We start from the raw sequence: 16,488 nt of genomic DNA, 5'->3' as shown, positions 1-16,488 counted from the left end.
GCCCCTTCCGCGGCGGAAGCCCCGCTGGCACGGGAGAGCGCGGCAGCCGGGAAGGCGAGGCGGGGCCGGGGCGGCAGGTCTCGGCCGAGGCGGAGGAAGCAGCCGCCGCCCCAGCTGAGAGAGTGTGGCCGGGGGCTTCCCCGGGGAGGGCGACGAGAGCGAGTCCTTTCGAACGTTTCCACTTGGCTCGCTCACGTCGCCTCGGCCCCGCCCGGCCCCGCCCCGCCCCAGCCGCCGCCGCCGCCTCCGCAGCCGACGGGGGCGGGGGGACCTGCGCCAGCGCCTTTAAGAGGCGTGGCCACACGCTCCGCCCCACCTGCCCCTCGCGCGCCTGTAAGGGGTGAGGTGCGGGAGGAGGCGCCGGGGCGGGAGGGGGAGCGAGGCGTGCGCTGGTGCGCAGGCGCAGTGGCCGGACGACAGACCGTGTGTTTCCAAAATGGCGGCAGCGATGGATGTGGATACCCCGAGCGGCACCAACAGCGGCGCGGGCAAGAAGCGCTTTGAAGTGAAAAAGGTTGGGTCTCGCCAGCGCCTTCCTCAGGGGACCTAGAGAGGCGCGGATCTGGCTGGCAGGCCCTAGGATGACCGAGGCGCAGAGGAAAGGGCTTCATTTCAGGGCGTTCCTGAGACCGGGTACCACGAAAGGAAGCCGGGGGGCGGGTCTTAGCGTTGATCGGCGTGACTGGGGCCCACTGTCATTGGCAGCATTGGTTTCGTTCGGAGGCTGAGGGGCCAATCACGGACGTGCTTATTGAGATACGCGGGGTTGCGGCTTGGCTGCGGGAGCCAAGCGCCTGAGCTGTCACTGGAGTGCTGGAAGGGTGGGGAAGGAGAGGGTGGGGTGGGTGGAAGGGGGAGTCGGAGCGGTGCGGTGGGTGGAGGATGGGGCAGTGCGGCGAAAGCCGGGAACCTGAGGTCCTACCGCATTGGAGGTCTCGGAGGAGCCGGGCTGGCGACCTCCTTGCCCCGCCCCTCTCCGAAGCTTGGGGTCCCTCTTGACTCTGAGGGACCCCGACCCGGTCCTCACCTAATCGAGGCCTCCATTAGCCACCTCCCTGGCCTTCATCCCCGCCGAGTTAGTGTCTCGAGTGTAACTCTTGGCTCTTCTGAGAGGTCTGTTGGTTTGCCACACAGCCGCCCCAATCCTGTGGTCATATCCAGAATCTCCCTATCCAAAAAAAAAAAACCATGGTGGAATTTGTTAAAAAGAAAATGCGAGCCCAAATCTTGTGTCATTTAAGGAGGGTTGTGTACTAGTTTTGAACGACCTGGTGGAAGTGGGAAAGCAGAAATGTGGAACGTGTCTTTTTGCATGAAACGCCTTATGGTGGTTTGCCAACACTTTGGGAGAAAAGTGCCGATTCCTACCTAAGATAAAGTGAATCTGTTCAAAATGAAGACTCTGAAATAGGGACGATGTTATTCCTGGAACATCTGGATGAATACTGACAATATTCCCCCTCCTAGTGCTTTTTGGCTTTTCATTGTGGGCACTGCATGCTCAGTTACAGCCAGCAGCCATATTGAAGAATAAAAGAAGTAGGATTTTTTTCCTCGAAGTTGAAGCTGTCGGGTGAAACGTGCTGAAGAAGTTACTAGACATTGAGAATTGGGATTGAAAGAGATGAAGGTTTGGGAGGTGGCATCAAATTAGTGGATGGAAAAGAAGTTTGGGAACATTTATAATTGCAGAAGCCAGAAGGTTGAATTACTTAAATACCACTTTTTAGATAAACTCCTAATGGAATTATTTGAACTAAATATAAGAGTCTGAGCATGTAAAAGTTGAGAACAGTAGTTTATTTGATGGTAGGAACTAAACAAAATTCTAGTGAATTCTAGAGTTTGTTGAGAAGTAATCTTTTAAGATTGAAGCCATGACCTTGTTCTCTGCACTGACAATGGGTAATTCGTTATCCAGCTTATCCCACGATTACCCATTTTATGATCCAATCATCATCTTAGTTCGTTCTGTTCCTAGCTTTCACCTCCCCACTCATGCTTCCAAAGCTGCCTTGAAGAACAGATATTTATTTATGCAGAAATTGAGCTCTTCTGCAGCTGCCTGGGGAACCTGCACAGTAATTCAAGTTTGTGCTTATTAAACCTAAAACAGGCACTTACAAATTATGCTTACGTTGATATGGCTGACTAAATTATTTTAAGCTGTAGGAAAAAATAAAATTAAAAGATGACTCATTAATTTCTGTGTTTATATACTCAACTGTTTGGAGAATAAATGAGCATATGTGTAGCCTACTTTTGCCCTCGGATATAATAAATAAGAGTAATGTAGTATCCCCAGGCTCTTTTGTTTGGTGGTCCTTGTGGCCAAAGAGATGATAATTGCAGCTGCAGCATGAAATCCTAGAGTGTGAGTGTGTGTGTGTGTTACAAGGAGAGTAGAGTGCATTGTTCCCCCTTTTTCTCTTTGCAGTGGAATGCAGTAGCCCTCTGGGCCTGGGATATTGTGGTTGATAACTGTGCCATCTGCAGGAACCACATTATGGATCTTTGTAAGTAATTGGAGGAGGATGGGAGGAAGTTGAGAAGGTTACAGAGATTGTGGCTATCCTGATGTGACCAATTTTCTTCTTCACAAGGGCTCTTCTGCATGTAGTCCATTGGTATGTTTGAAATAGAGTAGTTTTTATGATGTCCTGGAGGCATACCCATCTCTCAAATCTACTCCATCTAAAGATGGCAAGGCCACATTTAGAGTGAATTATGGACACAGAGGCACTGTTGGTTATTCCTCTGTATTTCCCATCTTATACCCAGACTCAAAGGCAGAAATAGAGAAAGAAAGAAAATAAACTTTGAGCTAAAATATTCTATCTAGAGCTAGTTTTTGCTGGGTAAGATTTATAAAGAAAAGCCTAAGAAGGAAGGATTTTCAGTGTTAGCCCCAGACAGAGTTAAGAGGACATCACTGCCAACATCTAAATAGGCAATTAACTGCACTAAAGAAGTTTCATGTAAATCTCCACATATTCCATTACACATAGCAGGTTTGATGATAGCTGTTGATGGACTGACTGAGTATCCTTGTAGTAATAGGGGCAAGAATGTTGATCACACCAGGAACAGTTGAGGTTACTTTTTCATCCAGGTACTAAAATGGTTTGTTATTGAGATCAGAAATGGGGCAAAGAAATTTCAACTTTCTAGAATGAAATGATAGGCACTTAGTTCCTAAATCACTTGCCTCCCTCTCCAGCTTCATCTTGAGCCACTCTCCTGCTCACTCTGGTAGTTTCTCTGGCTTTCTTTCCATTCCCCAAGTGTGCATGCTCTTCTTTAGAGCCTTTACATATCCTATTCCCTCTGCCTGGAATATTCTCTGCCTCTTTTCCCCATTACCTTTGTCTAACCCAACACTGTCCAATCTAAATGTGAGCCACACATGCAAGCACATACATAATCTAAAATTTTCTCATACCCACATTAATAAAGTGAAAAGAAACAGATGAGGGGCCAGCCCCATGGCTTAGTGGTTAAGTGCAGGCGCTCCGCTACTGGTGGCCTGGGTTTGAATCCCGGGCGTGCACCGACGCACTGCTTCTCCGGCCATGCTGAGGCCGCGTCCCACATACAGCAACTAGAAGGATGTGCAGCTATGACATACAACTATCTACTGGGGCTTTGGGGAAAAAGAGGAGGAGGATTGGCAATAGATGTTAGCTCAGAGCCGGTCTTCCTCAGCAAAAAAGAGAAGGATTAGCAGGGATGTTAGCTCAGGGCTGATCTTCCTCACAGAAAAATAAGAGATGATTTGTATTTTATTTATCCTGCTGTATCCAAAGTATTTTCACTTCAACATGTCATTAATATTTTAAAGTGAAATATTTTACTTTCTTTTGTTCCCCTACTGTCTTTGAAGTGGTTTTTGCACTTATAGCACATCTCAATTCAGACTAGCCGCATTTCAAGTGCTCAGTAGCCACATGTGGCTAGTGGCTACTTTATTGGGCAGTGCAGAACTAACCTAAGGTTGGTCTTCAGATCTCACCTTGAACTTGCTCAAAAATGTTTTTCCTGACCGTACTTACATACACACAGACACAGGCTGTGATAGTTCTGTTAAATATTCCCAAGACGTCCTATAGTTTCCTTTGTAGCGGTGATTTAACTTAGTTGGTTCTCTCATGTCCATGTTATTTACTGCTGGATTCCCAGCATCTACCATAGTGTCCAGTACATAGCAGATTCTAATTAAATATTTGCTCAGTGAATAATAAAAACACAAAATAGGGGAATAGACTCATCATTCCAACTTGAGAAGCACAAATCAAATATTTGGTGTTGGAAAGCCATCGTGGCATGTGTCGGTAGTTTATTGCCCTTGGTTTCTTTGAGTTTTGACCCTGTTTACCTTTTCACACAGCACTCAAAGCAGATCAGCAGCTACCATGATGTTTAATATAGATAGAAGAACCCATCACAGAGAAACACATGGGCAGTTTTAAATGTGTTTGGGTGGGGTCTTTGATTACGTGCTTGCCAATTTCTTTTCCTTGCCTTCTCTCAAGGAGTTATGCCCAGAGAAAATTTTACTCTCTTGGGGCTCTCCTCTGTACATAATTAACAATTTTATAGAACCTTGATTTTTTTTCTCCCTCTATATTTAGGTCATTGTGTCCCTCTGGACGTAAGAGAATGCACTTCTTGGGAGGACCACGACAGACAAAGGCCATTGATAGAATGTCTTCTCTTAGAGTTGAACGCTTGAGGGATCAACGTAGGCTTTCAGTTACAAACCCGCTTTATCGTATATTTTAAATGTCAGATGAAGTAGTAGAATATTGACCTCCTATAACAAAAAGTTATGAAAGTATTTTCAAGTTATGTCTTTTATTCATTCAGTGAATATTTATATCCTGGGCATTTTGCTAGGCACCAGGATAAAACAGTGACTGAGATCAAGCCTTTACCCTTAAGAAACATACCCTTTTGTTTATTATAGACACTAAAGAGAAGTCTGTTTGCCGCAGCTGGGCTTGTCTTCCTTTTAAAAATAAATGGATTATGATTCTTGTAAACAGACTTTTTGTTAAAGATTAAAATAAGAATCTTGCTATAGCAATGGCCATTTTCTAATAAATTCTGGTCTGGCATTAAATAAATAGTGATATACATAGCTGTAAATAAATGAGTGACTATGGCTGTGCCCCAGGTGGACTTGCCTACAAAGCGTTCTTGGTCTAAAGACTTGCTCTTTTGAGTCCAAATTGATACTACATCCCTACTACAGCTTCGTGTTTATTCTACATTGCCCCTTTCTTGGTTGTTTTAAAGAGTTGCTGAAATACACAATCTGCGGGTGTTATTTTCTCCATTATCTCTGGTAATCTTGTTCCAGATGAAGAGGACATTCAGAAGGGCTGTGACCCAGCCTTTGCCCATGAGAAGTTAGTCTCTTCCTAAAACCCCAGGTCTATCAATGTTTTGAAAGTGTGAAATCTGTCCTCTTCTGAGATGAAGCTATTGCTTCCTTAGCAGTCCTTTGGTGGTATTGAAGTTTCAAAGTCCCCGAGCTTTATCCATCACATGGAGTAAGCTTCTGCCTTTGCAGAGGTGTGACAGGAACTTTGATGTGCTACTTGTCTTTCTGCTCTAGGTTGATGTGAACAGTTCCTTCCTCTGTTAAACTAACGACTCAACTGCTGTACTTGCTCTCTGCACCAAAAGCTTGAAAACATTATATTTGAGAACATGTTATACTCATATTTAATAGTTTTTCATGCCATATCCCTTCTTATCTGGCACTCTAGATTATAATCCTATTCCTCCTATGTATTTTTGTTCTTCGTTAGGAACTTTCTGGTAAAGAATAACTATATATGTGTCCCCCATTCTCTCTGTTATAGAATTGGGTTTTGTTTGCTTATTCAAGCACTAAGAGCCTACTGTGCACTTGGCATGGGAAGACATAGTCCCTTAAAAATACCAAGACCTAGAAAAATTTAACATGATAATGTACCTTGAAACAGTTTTGTTATTAAATAGTAATAATTGGGCCTCTTATTTAGCTAATTTCATAATACGTAGTCATTGTCTGAGTGAGAGGATCCAACTGAAGGACATCAGGTTTTATTTTTTCTGCCATACCTTTGAATGTGGTAGTGCATTCATAGCCCCAATAAATTTTTTTTTTTTTTTTTGTGAGGAGATCAGCCCTGAGCTAACATCCGCCAATCCTCCTCTTTTTTTTTTTTTTGCTGAGGAAGACGGGCCTGGGCTAACATCTGTGCCTATCTTCCTCCACTTTATATGGGACGCCGCCACAGCATGGCTTACCAAGCAGTGCGTCGGTGCGCGCCCGGGATCCGAACCAGCGAACCCCGGGCCGCCGCAGCGGAGCGCGCGCACTTAACCGCTTGCGCCACCGGGCCGGCCCCGCCCCAATAAATTTTTGAATCAGTCTTGTGTAAACCCTAATTATCTACTCTTATCAGAAGGAAAACCCAGCTATTCTCTTTGTCGTGTGAATCTGAGTAGCAGAAGCAAGTTCTGTGATTTCAGATCCTTTGCCTTTCATATCTTTGAAGATTGGGGAAAAAAAAAAAAACCTTATTATAGTATATCTCTTGCCGTAAGACCAAATATACCCATTAACATCTCGGCATTGTTTTCTTACAATTTTACTATTTTCCACCTATGTAAGTCTGAAGTAATTGTCTCCTATTAAATAGTCTTTCCTGAAGCTTTTTATTCTTCACAAGAGAGACTCCCATTTAGTTACCACCTTCAGAGAAAGCAAATTATCCATTAGTAATTCTTGTTCCTTGAATATTTATCCCCCATAGAGCTTTACTCATCTGTTCTGGGTCTCAGATTTTTATTCTATTTCAGTTCCCCTCTCTTCCCCCTCTGTGAAATTGATATTTGGATACATTTGCAGTAATTCGTTCTGTTCACCAGACAGAACCACCTCCGGGGCAATAAGCATCACAAAGTGTTGGGCCCCAAATCTCTAACCCGCTGGCTTAGCAGATGTGTTTTATTTGACAGTGTTTTAAAGACTTTTGAGTTTTGATGCCGTCACGCAGAGCATACGCTACAGTTTGCCACAGGCCTCTCCACCCCCTTTTGTTTTGCTTCTGTCCCAGTTCATATGTGTCTGCCTGCCTGCTTTAGGGATTGGAACTCGTTACCCAGCTAGGCCTTCATGTGGGCAAGCCTTGGTGTTCTAAGGGCCTAAGAGGAAGCATTCACCAAGAATAGGGAGAAGACGCCAAGTCTCAAAACAGTAAGAGTTATGAGGTGGCTTCAAGAATTTACTAAATTTACCAAATTAGGAGGAATCATTTTCATTTGGACAAGGCAGGTTATGTTCAGAATTAAAAAGTGCCTGTTCCTTCCTCTGTTTTTGAACGAGGACAGGAAATCATTGTAAAGCATACTGTTAAGTCCCATCTCTGCCTTCTCTGTTCTTCATCTCTTTTCCCATTCATTAAAAAACAATTAGGACTAAATAACCACTTGAGATTTTGTTCAGGTTTACACCACCCCCACCCCACCCCATCACGTCATGATGTGGTTGTGCAGGTAGGGCTGCTGTAGATTGAAAGGCTGTTGCTCCTGAGGTCGAGTCATCTTGTTCTTGTTCCCACAGGCATAGAATGTCAAGCGAACCAGGCATCTGCTACTTCTGAGGAGTGCACCGTTGCGTGGGGCGTCTGTAATGTAAGGAAACACCTTTCCCTCTCAGCATGGCTTGTAAACATATTACCACTTTTCCTGCTTTGCCAGTCCTGAGAATAACTAGGAAAAAAAATGGCTAGCCCACCTTTCTCCCAAAAGGTACACAAACTGTAAAAAAGATTTTAAATCTTTGTACTATTCACCTGTTATAGGGTAAAAATTGTTAGGTATTGCAGAGGCACTCGTGTTTTCTTAATTATAAAGTGGACCCACCTCGTTAGCAACGTTTTGGGGATTCATCTTTAGGAATTGCCTTCAAAGCCTATGGCAGTCTTTGGAATGTTCTCCTCTTGGTGGAAATCTTTACCTTCTTTTTTTTTTGTGAGGAGGATCAGCCCTGAGCTAACATCTGCCAATCCTCCTCATTTTGCTGAGGAAGATTGGCCCTGGGCTAACATCCACGCCCATCTTCCTCCACTTTATATGGGATGCCACCACAGCATGGCCTGACAAGCGGTGTGTTGGTGTGTGCCCGGGATCCAAACCCCGGGCCGCCAACAGCAGAGCACGAGCCCTTAACCGCTATGCCACCGGACTGGCCCCAATCTTGACCTTCTTAACAGATCTTTTTTTAAGGCTGGATGTCTTGTGGAACTAAGTTTGGTGAATAAATTGAGTGTTCAAGTGTGTGTGTGTGTGTGTGTGTGTGTGTGTTTGTGTGTGTTTTAAGGTGGCAAATGTACTAAGTTGGGGTTTTTTGTTTTTTTTAACATGGCTCATGCCAGAATTGTTTTGTGTAGCATCATTGGACTGAATGTACAGCCTTCCAGGGTATGACAGCTGAGAAGGATAACAAACGTCAAATATGTTATTTCTAGCATGTGTTAAAAATTGATCCTATAGCCTTACAGTCCCAGTCACATAAGCTAAAATTGTCCTGTCCAGGCCTCCTGTGCTGAGGGGGCAGAGGACCCGCAGCTCCCAGCATGGTGCAGGCCTGAGAGGCTCTGGAGTCGGGACACCATTCCCTGTCTCTGTGACTTACTTATCAAGTGACTTTGGGCAAGAGATTTGACTTCCCTAAGCCTGGATCCCCTCATGTAAAATGGGGCTCATGGTAGACTGCATGGAGTTGTAATCAGGATGAAATGATTTTGTTTAAAAGTGCTTGGAACACCTCCTGGCACATAGACATAAGGGTTTCTTAAATAAATATGAATAAATACAAATTTGGGGTGGTGGTGGTTAGCAGCTGAAGAGATAGTAGCTATCAGTACTTTCCCTGTTGGGCTGAGGCTCTCTTCCCTACCTCACTTGTGGTGCACCTTAATTCCCGCAGGGCCCTTTCAGCAGTTTCACAGTAGCCCGTATTGGCCAAGGGACAGCTTTTGTCATTTATGGGGATAAAGAAAGAAAATGTATCGGGCTCTTTGCTCTCCCTGGCATTCAGGCGTATACTAAGAACCATGTTACTTTGTGTTGTTTTTGTTTTTGTGAGGAAGATCAGCCCTGAGCTAACATCTGATGCTGATCCTCCTCTTTTTTACTGAGGAAGATTGGCCCTGAGCTAACATCCGTGCCCATCTTCCTCTACTTTATATGGGACGCCGCCACAGCACGGCTCGACAAGTAGTGCGTTGGTGCGCGCCGGGGATCGGAACCGGTGAACCTCGGACCCCCGCAGCAACGTGTGCACACTTAACCACTTGCGCCACCAGGCTGGCCCCAGAACCACGTTACTTTGTGATGGAAGGAAAGGGGAGTGAACTTCTCCTTAAATTTGGCTAAGGAGAGACTAGCTCAGAGAGTCTGGCAAGAAGAAGAGCTGGCATGGTGTCACAGAAACTTTTGGACTAGTCCTGGGTTCTAGTTCTGGTTCTTCTACTAACTGGTTCCATGAATTAGGCAAGTCACTTAACTCGTCTGGGTTTCAGTTCCTGTCTGTAAAGTGAAGATGATAATACCTGTCATGCTTGCTTGCCAGGCTTGCTGTGAGGCTCAGATGAGGTAATATGTGTTAACACCTCCTGTGAACTGTGCAGCACTAGTCAGGGTACTTGGAGACTGCTCAATATACCCATTAATGTAACAGATTATTAACAAGAGGAAAGTTGAGATCAGGAATGTTTGGGGATGCTTTCACCTGCTCTGCAGCCTCATTCGCAGCCCCTCTTTCCCTCCATCTTTTGAGGAAGTTGGGGTACAGAAGGACCCCGTACCACTACAGAGTGCCTAACGGTGGAGGTGGGTGGTGGAGATGGGTGTCTTAAATACCTTAAGTGAGCCTGTCCCCACCACCTGGTGATGGAGAAAAATGCCTCAGCTTTCTGCCTTTTGGAAATTTTGTTTTTTCTCTTTTTCACACTGAGTTGTATGAGAGTCAACAGGAAAGGGATCTTCCAAAAGCTGTCACTCTGGGAGAGTATTTGTCCTGTTGATTATCTATAGTCTGTTAGCTGTGGATTCCACTCTTAATTACTGAATTCTATTTTTGTCTTTGTCAAGACAATTCACAAGATAACCGTCCACACCAAGATTCTTCTTTAAGTTCCATGCATGTTTTGGGAGACATACTGACCGAATTTCAAGGCTGTTAATAAACCAAGCTTGCAAAAGCTTTCATTGTTTGGTTGGAGTGTCAGCATTTCTCTGCTATCCCCACCTCCCCCACCCATCACAGATTAGATGGGGGGGGAACACTTGCTGCTTCTATCTAATACTCCTCATCTGAGCAGGGAGAGGAGAATAAAGGTATTGCAAAGGTATTGTGATTAGCATCTGCATGTCATTAACTCATGCTAGGAAACCAAACACAGGTTTTTCTTCTCCCCAAATCTGAAAGTCAGCTCCTAGCTCCCTGTCAGTTACCAGTATTCTTGGAACTCTTGCCTTTTACTTCCTGTCTTGATCATGAAATAAGCCCTTTGATGCTCTTTCAGCTGCTTGTGTGCAGTTTGCCCATCATAATACTTCCTTTTACCCTAATTTTTTATCTCATTCCTTTTTAAGACAAAGTCCCTGACCCATTAAAGGCTTACTGAGTACTGAGCTCTTATAATAGCAGTATGTCTTTGAACAAATCTGGAAATTAAGTACTTTGAACAGAGTTGAGCTGGTTGCGGGAAGGTTGGGGAAGTGCCTGTCTCAGCTCTGTGTGGGTGGCAGTGGCAGTACACCACCAAGGGCTGAGGAGAAGGCTCTTCTCCTGGGGTTCCCATTCTCCAAAGATGGGGGAGGGCAGTTGGGGATCAAGAATGTGAAGTTTGAAATCTGTGTGTGATCAAGGACCTCCTTGCCTGAGTCCCAGGAAAGTAGAAGCATCCCCTTATAAGCTAAATGGGACCAAGAACAGCATTGCATATTCCCTTAAGAGAAGGGGAGAGAGCTCCCTGCTAGAACATACCCTGGGCTTCCTGAAGACTATCTTCCTTTAGTAGTAATGACATTTCCAACAAATGTTTCATCGGAAATATCTTTGTCCCTAACCAAGGTGTGATCAGTTTTTGACCTTTTGCCTCTCTTGTTTGTTGTCCCATTGTTCTCTGTGTAACCAGTCCACTGCTCTGGAGACATATTGTCAGCAGATGGCTGAGCCTGCACAGAGTTAATTTTAATAAAGTGTATCTTTTCTTTCAGCATGCTTTTCACTTCCACTGCATCTCTCGCTGGCTCAAAACACGGCAGGTGTGTCCATTGGACAACAGAGAGTGGGAATTCCAAAAGTAGGTGTCTGGCTGTTCTGCTGTTGTAAGACTGGGTTTTGTGGTCAGTGCCATTCTTTGACTTGCCTCAAGCTGGAGAGTGCATAGTCTTAGAAGATGGAGACATGGAACATGCCTTGTTTTATAAGCTAGTTTTTGATTTATTAAACAAGGACTCATCTATGTGGAAAATGCATAAAGGTGTGGCCAACCTTAGGAGTTTGCAGCCTAGAGTTTCCCAACTGTCTAGGGTCTATGAAAGTAGTAAATCTGCAAACTATTAAATATTTCCAAACACATTCATAATAAGCCTCCATGGGCTGATTAATGTCAGATATCTTTGCTTTGGGGTAGAATTATATCCACCTATTATGTTTCATTGGTTTATCTCAGGCTGATTAATTCTGACATGGCATTTATGGGTATCTCAACTAAATTATTATGTAAGTAAAACATGACATGGTAAATTTTTGAAAATTCAAATGGTCAAAAAGGTATACCAAAAAAATGTGTCTCCCGTGTTTGTCTCCTACTCTCATTTCCAGAGGTAACCATCAGCAACAGCTTCTTAGTAGCGGTCTTGACTGTCATTCTATATATGTACTTGCCTGTATATGGGTAGATGTATATATATATGTATATATATAATTTTTAACGTAAACATGAGCATCTGCTAGATTAATTCACCTCAGTTTTTCATTTCATACCTTTGGAGATTTTCCATATCCACACATATCAAACTACCTCCTCTTTAATGGATACAGAGTATTTTTTTATGTAAATGTACCATAATTTATTTAATCAGTCCCTGTTGATAGACTTTTGGGTTGCCAGTTTTTCACTGTTAAAAACTATGTGTAGGGATGAACATCCTTATACATGAATCTTTGTGTATATGAGCAAGTATATCTGTAGCAGTAATTCCTAAAAGAGGAATTTCTGGATAAAGAGTGTGCACATTTTTATTTTTGATAGTGTCAGGTTTTCCTTTCCCAAGAATATGTACTAATTTACACTCCCTCCAAACAGTGAAGCAGAATGCCCCTTTCTCCATTTCCTGCCAAGGCTCTGTTATCAAACTTTTCCATCCTAGCTACTCTGATAGGTGAAAATTAGTTGCATTTTTTGAATTTTGAGTGAGGTTGGGCTATTTTCATGTTTTTATGCCTCTTATATTTTTCTATGAAACATCCTTTTTTTATCTGTTGAATTATTGGTCATTTTCTGTATCAAATTTTTTATGGGGAGATTTTTATTTAAATACGAGTTTTGATTAATATGATATTCTTACTTTAAAAAACAAATAATAGGGTTCTTCAGTTTGTGAAATAGATGGCTTTTTGGTTTCTTTTGGTACAGTTATTTTGCTTTTAGACTTGGTTATTTATTTTGGTGAAGAATTTTGGAGTCTTATCAAATGTGTGTTCATTTTTTTAAAAACCTGCCAATACTTAGTACCTAACTCATATCCCGTTGTGTGCTATTCAGCAATGCGTCTGCTAAGTAATGTGAGATGTAAAAATATATGAGACAGTCCTTCCCTTCCTTGGGGAGCTTGCGTTCTGAGTGGAACCATGACAGGAATACATGTCAAGGCAGAAGCACTTTTCTAAGTTCTCAAGAGGCTTTGTAACTGGCTCTGCCCTAGAGCAGGCTCAGGGTTCCGTTTTGGACCAAAACTGTCTCGTGTTGCCCGTTAAATATGCCCAGGGCTGAGCCTAAGAAGTGGGAGTGTGAAGAATTCCTCGTGTTGGACTTTGTCACTGCTACTTTATCCAACTGGTGACTTGGCCAGTGGTTGTCAGTGCATTGGGAAAACAAATTCATAAGGAACAGATTACTTTACTCTGATAGACAACTTCTGGGTGGTTCAACAGCCCACTAACACACTCTGGAGCCCTACCCTGTGTGGAATTTTTTAGACAGTATTCAAGTGGATTTCTTATGAGAAGTGCTTGTAGGATCTAGTAGTCCTTTAGGATGATTGAAGCAGTGATCCAGAGTTCTAGTGCCCTGGTTTCCGTCCACATAACAGAGTATTTTAATCAGAGGCCACTGCCCCAAAAGAACCAGGACAAAAGATTAAGTAAGATAATAATGAAGGATTTTGTGTTCAAGAAATCCATTTATATGTGGAGGAAATTTCCTGGCCTTGTTTATTTTTATAATCTTGTTAGAGCCAAATTTTGGCTTCTGGGAACATCAGAAACCACCTGAAATCCATACCTGGTTTCTCCACAGTTCTCTTTCCATAGTGGTGAATGTAATCAGCGCTGTAAGTGGAACTGGTGATAGATTTTAAAATTGAAGGCTGATCAGTTACTGTTCTCTGTATTTGCCTTACCCCAAACTTGCCTGAGTCCTGGAGTTAAGGTGAAAATAGGTAGGAGAGGCTGAGAGCTCAAACTGTGTCTGAGCTGCTGACTGGAGCCCACAGATGGAGCTCCCTTTCCCAACCACCAGCTCTGATATTTCCCTCTCACCTCCCTGGTACTGCCGAGCATTGTCTGGTAACTGGAAGGAGAGTCCAGAGGGTGTGCTTGAGTCTCAGGGAGGGACTGTCACTAAGAAGGGGGTGGTAGGTAAGATGTTACGAAGGATGATAAGATGAAAGGGGCACAGCCCAGTGTCATAACCCAATCTTGAGTGCACTGTGGTCACTTACATCTTTTAAAGTTTTAATTCAGTTTGCCCATATGTTTACGCAGGGTTTATAGTCTCAAACAGGAAATTACTAAGGAATTAATAAAGTGATTTACTTTGTCTTTCAGGTATGGGCACTAGAAAAAGAGAATTCTTCCATCAAGCTCAGCCATTTTGTTATTCATTTAATTACTTGCCTTCCTGTTAATTATAAGTTAGATAGAACCGTGTCTTTTCTGCTTTGTCTTTTCAGTTTGCTCTTCCTGCAGCCATATTGTATTCTGTGTCAAATAAAATCCAGTTGGATTCTAGAACAGATGCTGTCCCTTGTGTATGTGAAAAAAGTGACCATAGAGGGTCCCTCTTCCTGGGTTGGAAAGCCAGCTTTTGAAAGTGAGATGTTTGTTCGTTAGAGCCAGGGCAGAGTTGTCCTGCGAGCGACTCGCTTGGTCCCGAGGAAGCTAGTCCACAGCCTGCTTACTGATGGCAATCTTGGGCAAGTCGCCTCTCTGCTCCAAGCTTTCCTTCTCTATAAAGTGGCTTCTAAGGACTAACTGGCATCATGTGGGCACAAAAACTGGCTTTGTAAACTGTAAAACCACGATCCAAATGTTAACTTTGTGTATGAGGTTGCTTTCTCTTTGTAGTCTAGAAAAGTAAACTTGAAAAAATCTAATGTGTAATCTTGGCTGGCAAGAGAATAATTTATGAACTTACGTTGAAAATTGGCGTCACTTAAAATTGAATTAACAGAAGAAATTCAAGTTTCCTTCACCACCACCACCATTTGCAATTTGTTTAAAATGACTTGGCCCTTGAAGGAACTGCCGGTTCTAATACTAATTCAGTGGCTATATAGAGTCTTTAACTGTGAAGCAGTATAGTCTACTGCAGTGGTTCTCAAAGTACGGTCTGAGGGTGCCTGAAACCCTTTCAGGAGGGGAAGTTCATGAAGTTTCTTTTCCAATGGCATGTGTGTATGAGGCCAGCTTTTTAAAATATACTTCAACCACAGCAACGTATTGAATGAAGAAGCAGACATGAGAATCTAGCTGTCTTCTATTAAGTCAGATATAAAAGATTTGCAAAAATGTAGAACAATGCCACTCTTCTAATAATTTTTTTGTTTTGAAAAATAGTTACTTTTAATAAAAATATTTATGTTAACATGTGATGAGATTTGTTCTTTTCAAATCTTTTGTTTCTTGGTCTTAATTTCCATTATGGTAAATATCTGTAGATATAACCCACACAAACAGAACTCTTTGAAGTCTTCAATTTTTAAGATCATACGGGATCCTGAGACTAAAAAGTTTGAGAACCTTTAGCTTAGTAATTAAGAACTTTGAAGTCTTAACAAACCTGGATCAGACCCAGCTTGCTCACTTAGCTACCACACAGTACCTAGCACGTAGCAAGCACTCAGAGGGTCGCTGCTCCTGCTGCTGTTATATGAGGGCTACCACCCTTGGCAGAAATCCCCTCTTTTAAACCCCTTTCAAGTGGTCATTCAAACTGTGCATGAATGCTCTCAGCGAAGAACCCGTTACTTTCGCACAGATGACAACATCACATGTTGGGAGAGTTGCTTGGGTATTAATCAGGACTCTTGGTTGCAGGCTACAGAAACTCAGCTTCTGCTCAGGTGAGGGGAAATTTATTGGGAGCCTGTGGGGCTATGTAATGTAATTGAAGAAAGGGCTGGACCTAAGAATGAAGGAGGAACCAGGGGATCGCTGCTGGGAATCGCACTGCTGCTCCTTCAGAGACTAGCTTCACGAAAATTCTGGATGCTGACGCCTCCTCTGCCGCCTCTTCTCCCGCAGCTTCTGTCATGTGAGAAACTACAAGTTCTGATTCCAAAACCCCAGCTGGGTCAGCTGCTGGGTTAATTGGTAGATTCAGGTAGAAAACAGTGACTGCTTTGAGAACCTCCCAGTTGGAATGTAGGGTAACATTTCCTAGAAGAATGAAAGTGGTGTGGAACAGACAGAACGAGGTGTCTACTTAAAGAATTGCTAGGGAGTTTTTTCTTACATTGAGCCAGAGTGTCTCTCTGTACATATATATCCAGTTATTCTTGTGTTGCCTCATGAAACTGGTGGACATAAGTATTCCCTAGGGTATTAGTGGGCTTTTTTGCTGAGTGCCTATTGTGTGCTATACGTAGAGGACACAGCTGAGTTAGTCTCTTCCCTCAAATAGCCTAGTAGGAGATTGCTAAGAAAATGAATGAATGATAGAAGCTAATTCTGGAGAGCTTGGCAGGGCTCAAGCTTGATCGTGAAGTGCCAATTCTCTTGGTTTTCCTTCTGACAATGCCTGTGCCCTGTAGGAGCTCCTCTTCTTCAGTCTGCCACTGAAGATTCTGTTCTTGGGGTTCTGCCCTGTCTGGGAGAACTCATCCTCACCCAGAGCTGTGATAGTGTGCTGGGCCCTTCAATGGGCTCCTGATTGCTGATTGTGTGCATCTCTTTCCAAATCCATTTTCGGTAAC

The 16,488-nt window shown here is 43.3% G+C and overlaps 1 protein-coding gene across 1 annotated transcript; it reads left to right on the top strand.

Annotated features, from left to right (window-relative positions):
- The first annotated feature begins 419 nt into the window (after window positions 1-419).
- On the top strand, window positions 420-15,165 carry RBX1 (ring-box 1). The gene is made up of 5 exons (XM_058568294.1): window positions 420-514; window positions 2,438-2,516; window positions 7,619-7,689; window positions 11,284-11,369; window positions 14,120-15,165. Exons 1-5 carry the CDS (start codon window positions 437-439, stop codon window positions 14,130-14,132), a joined length of 327 nt encoding a protein of 108 aa, XP_058424277.1. The 5' UTR covers window positions 420-436; the 3' UTR covers window positions 14,133-15,165.
- Window positions 15,166-16,488: the final 1,323 nt, after the last annotated feature.

The sequence above is a fragment of the Diceros bicornis genome, chromosome 25 (assembly GCF_020826845.1).
Source record: "Diceros bicornis minor isolate mBicDic1 chromosome 25, mDicBic1.mat.cur, whole genome shotgun sequence".
Taxonomy (NCBI): Eukaryota; Metazoa; Chordata; class Mammalia; order Perissodactyla; family Rhinocerotidae; genus Diceros; species Diceros bicornis.
Note: the sequence above shows the minus strand (reverse complement) of the source record. Positions and strands in the feature narration are given on the sequence as shown.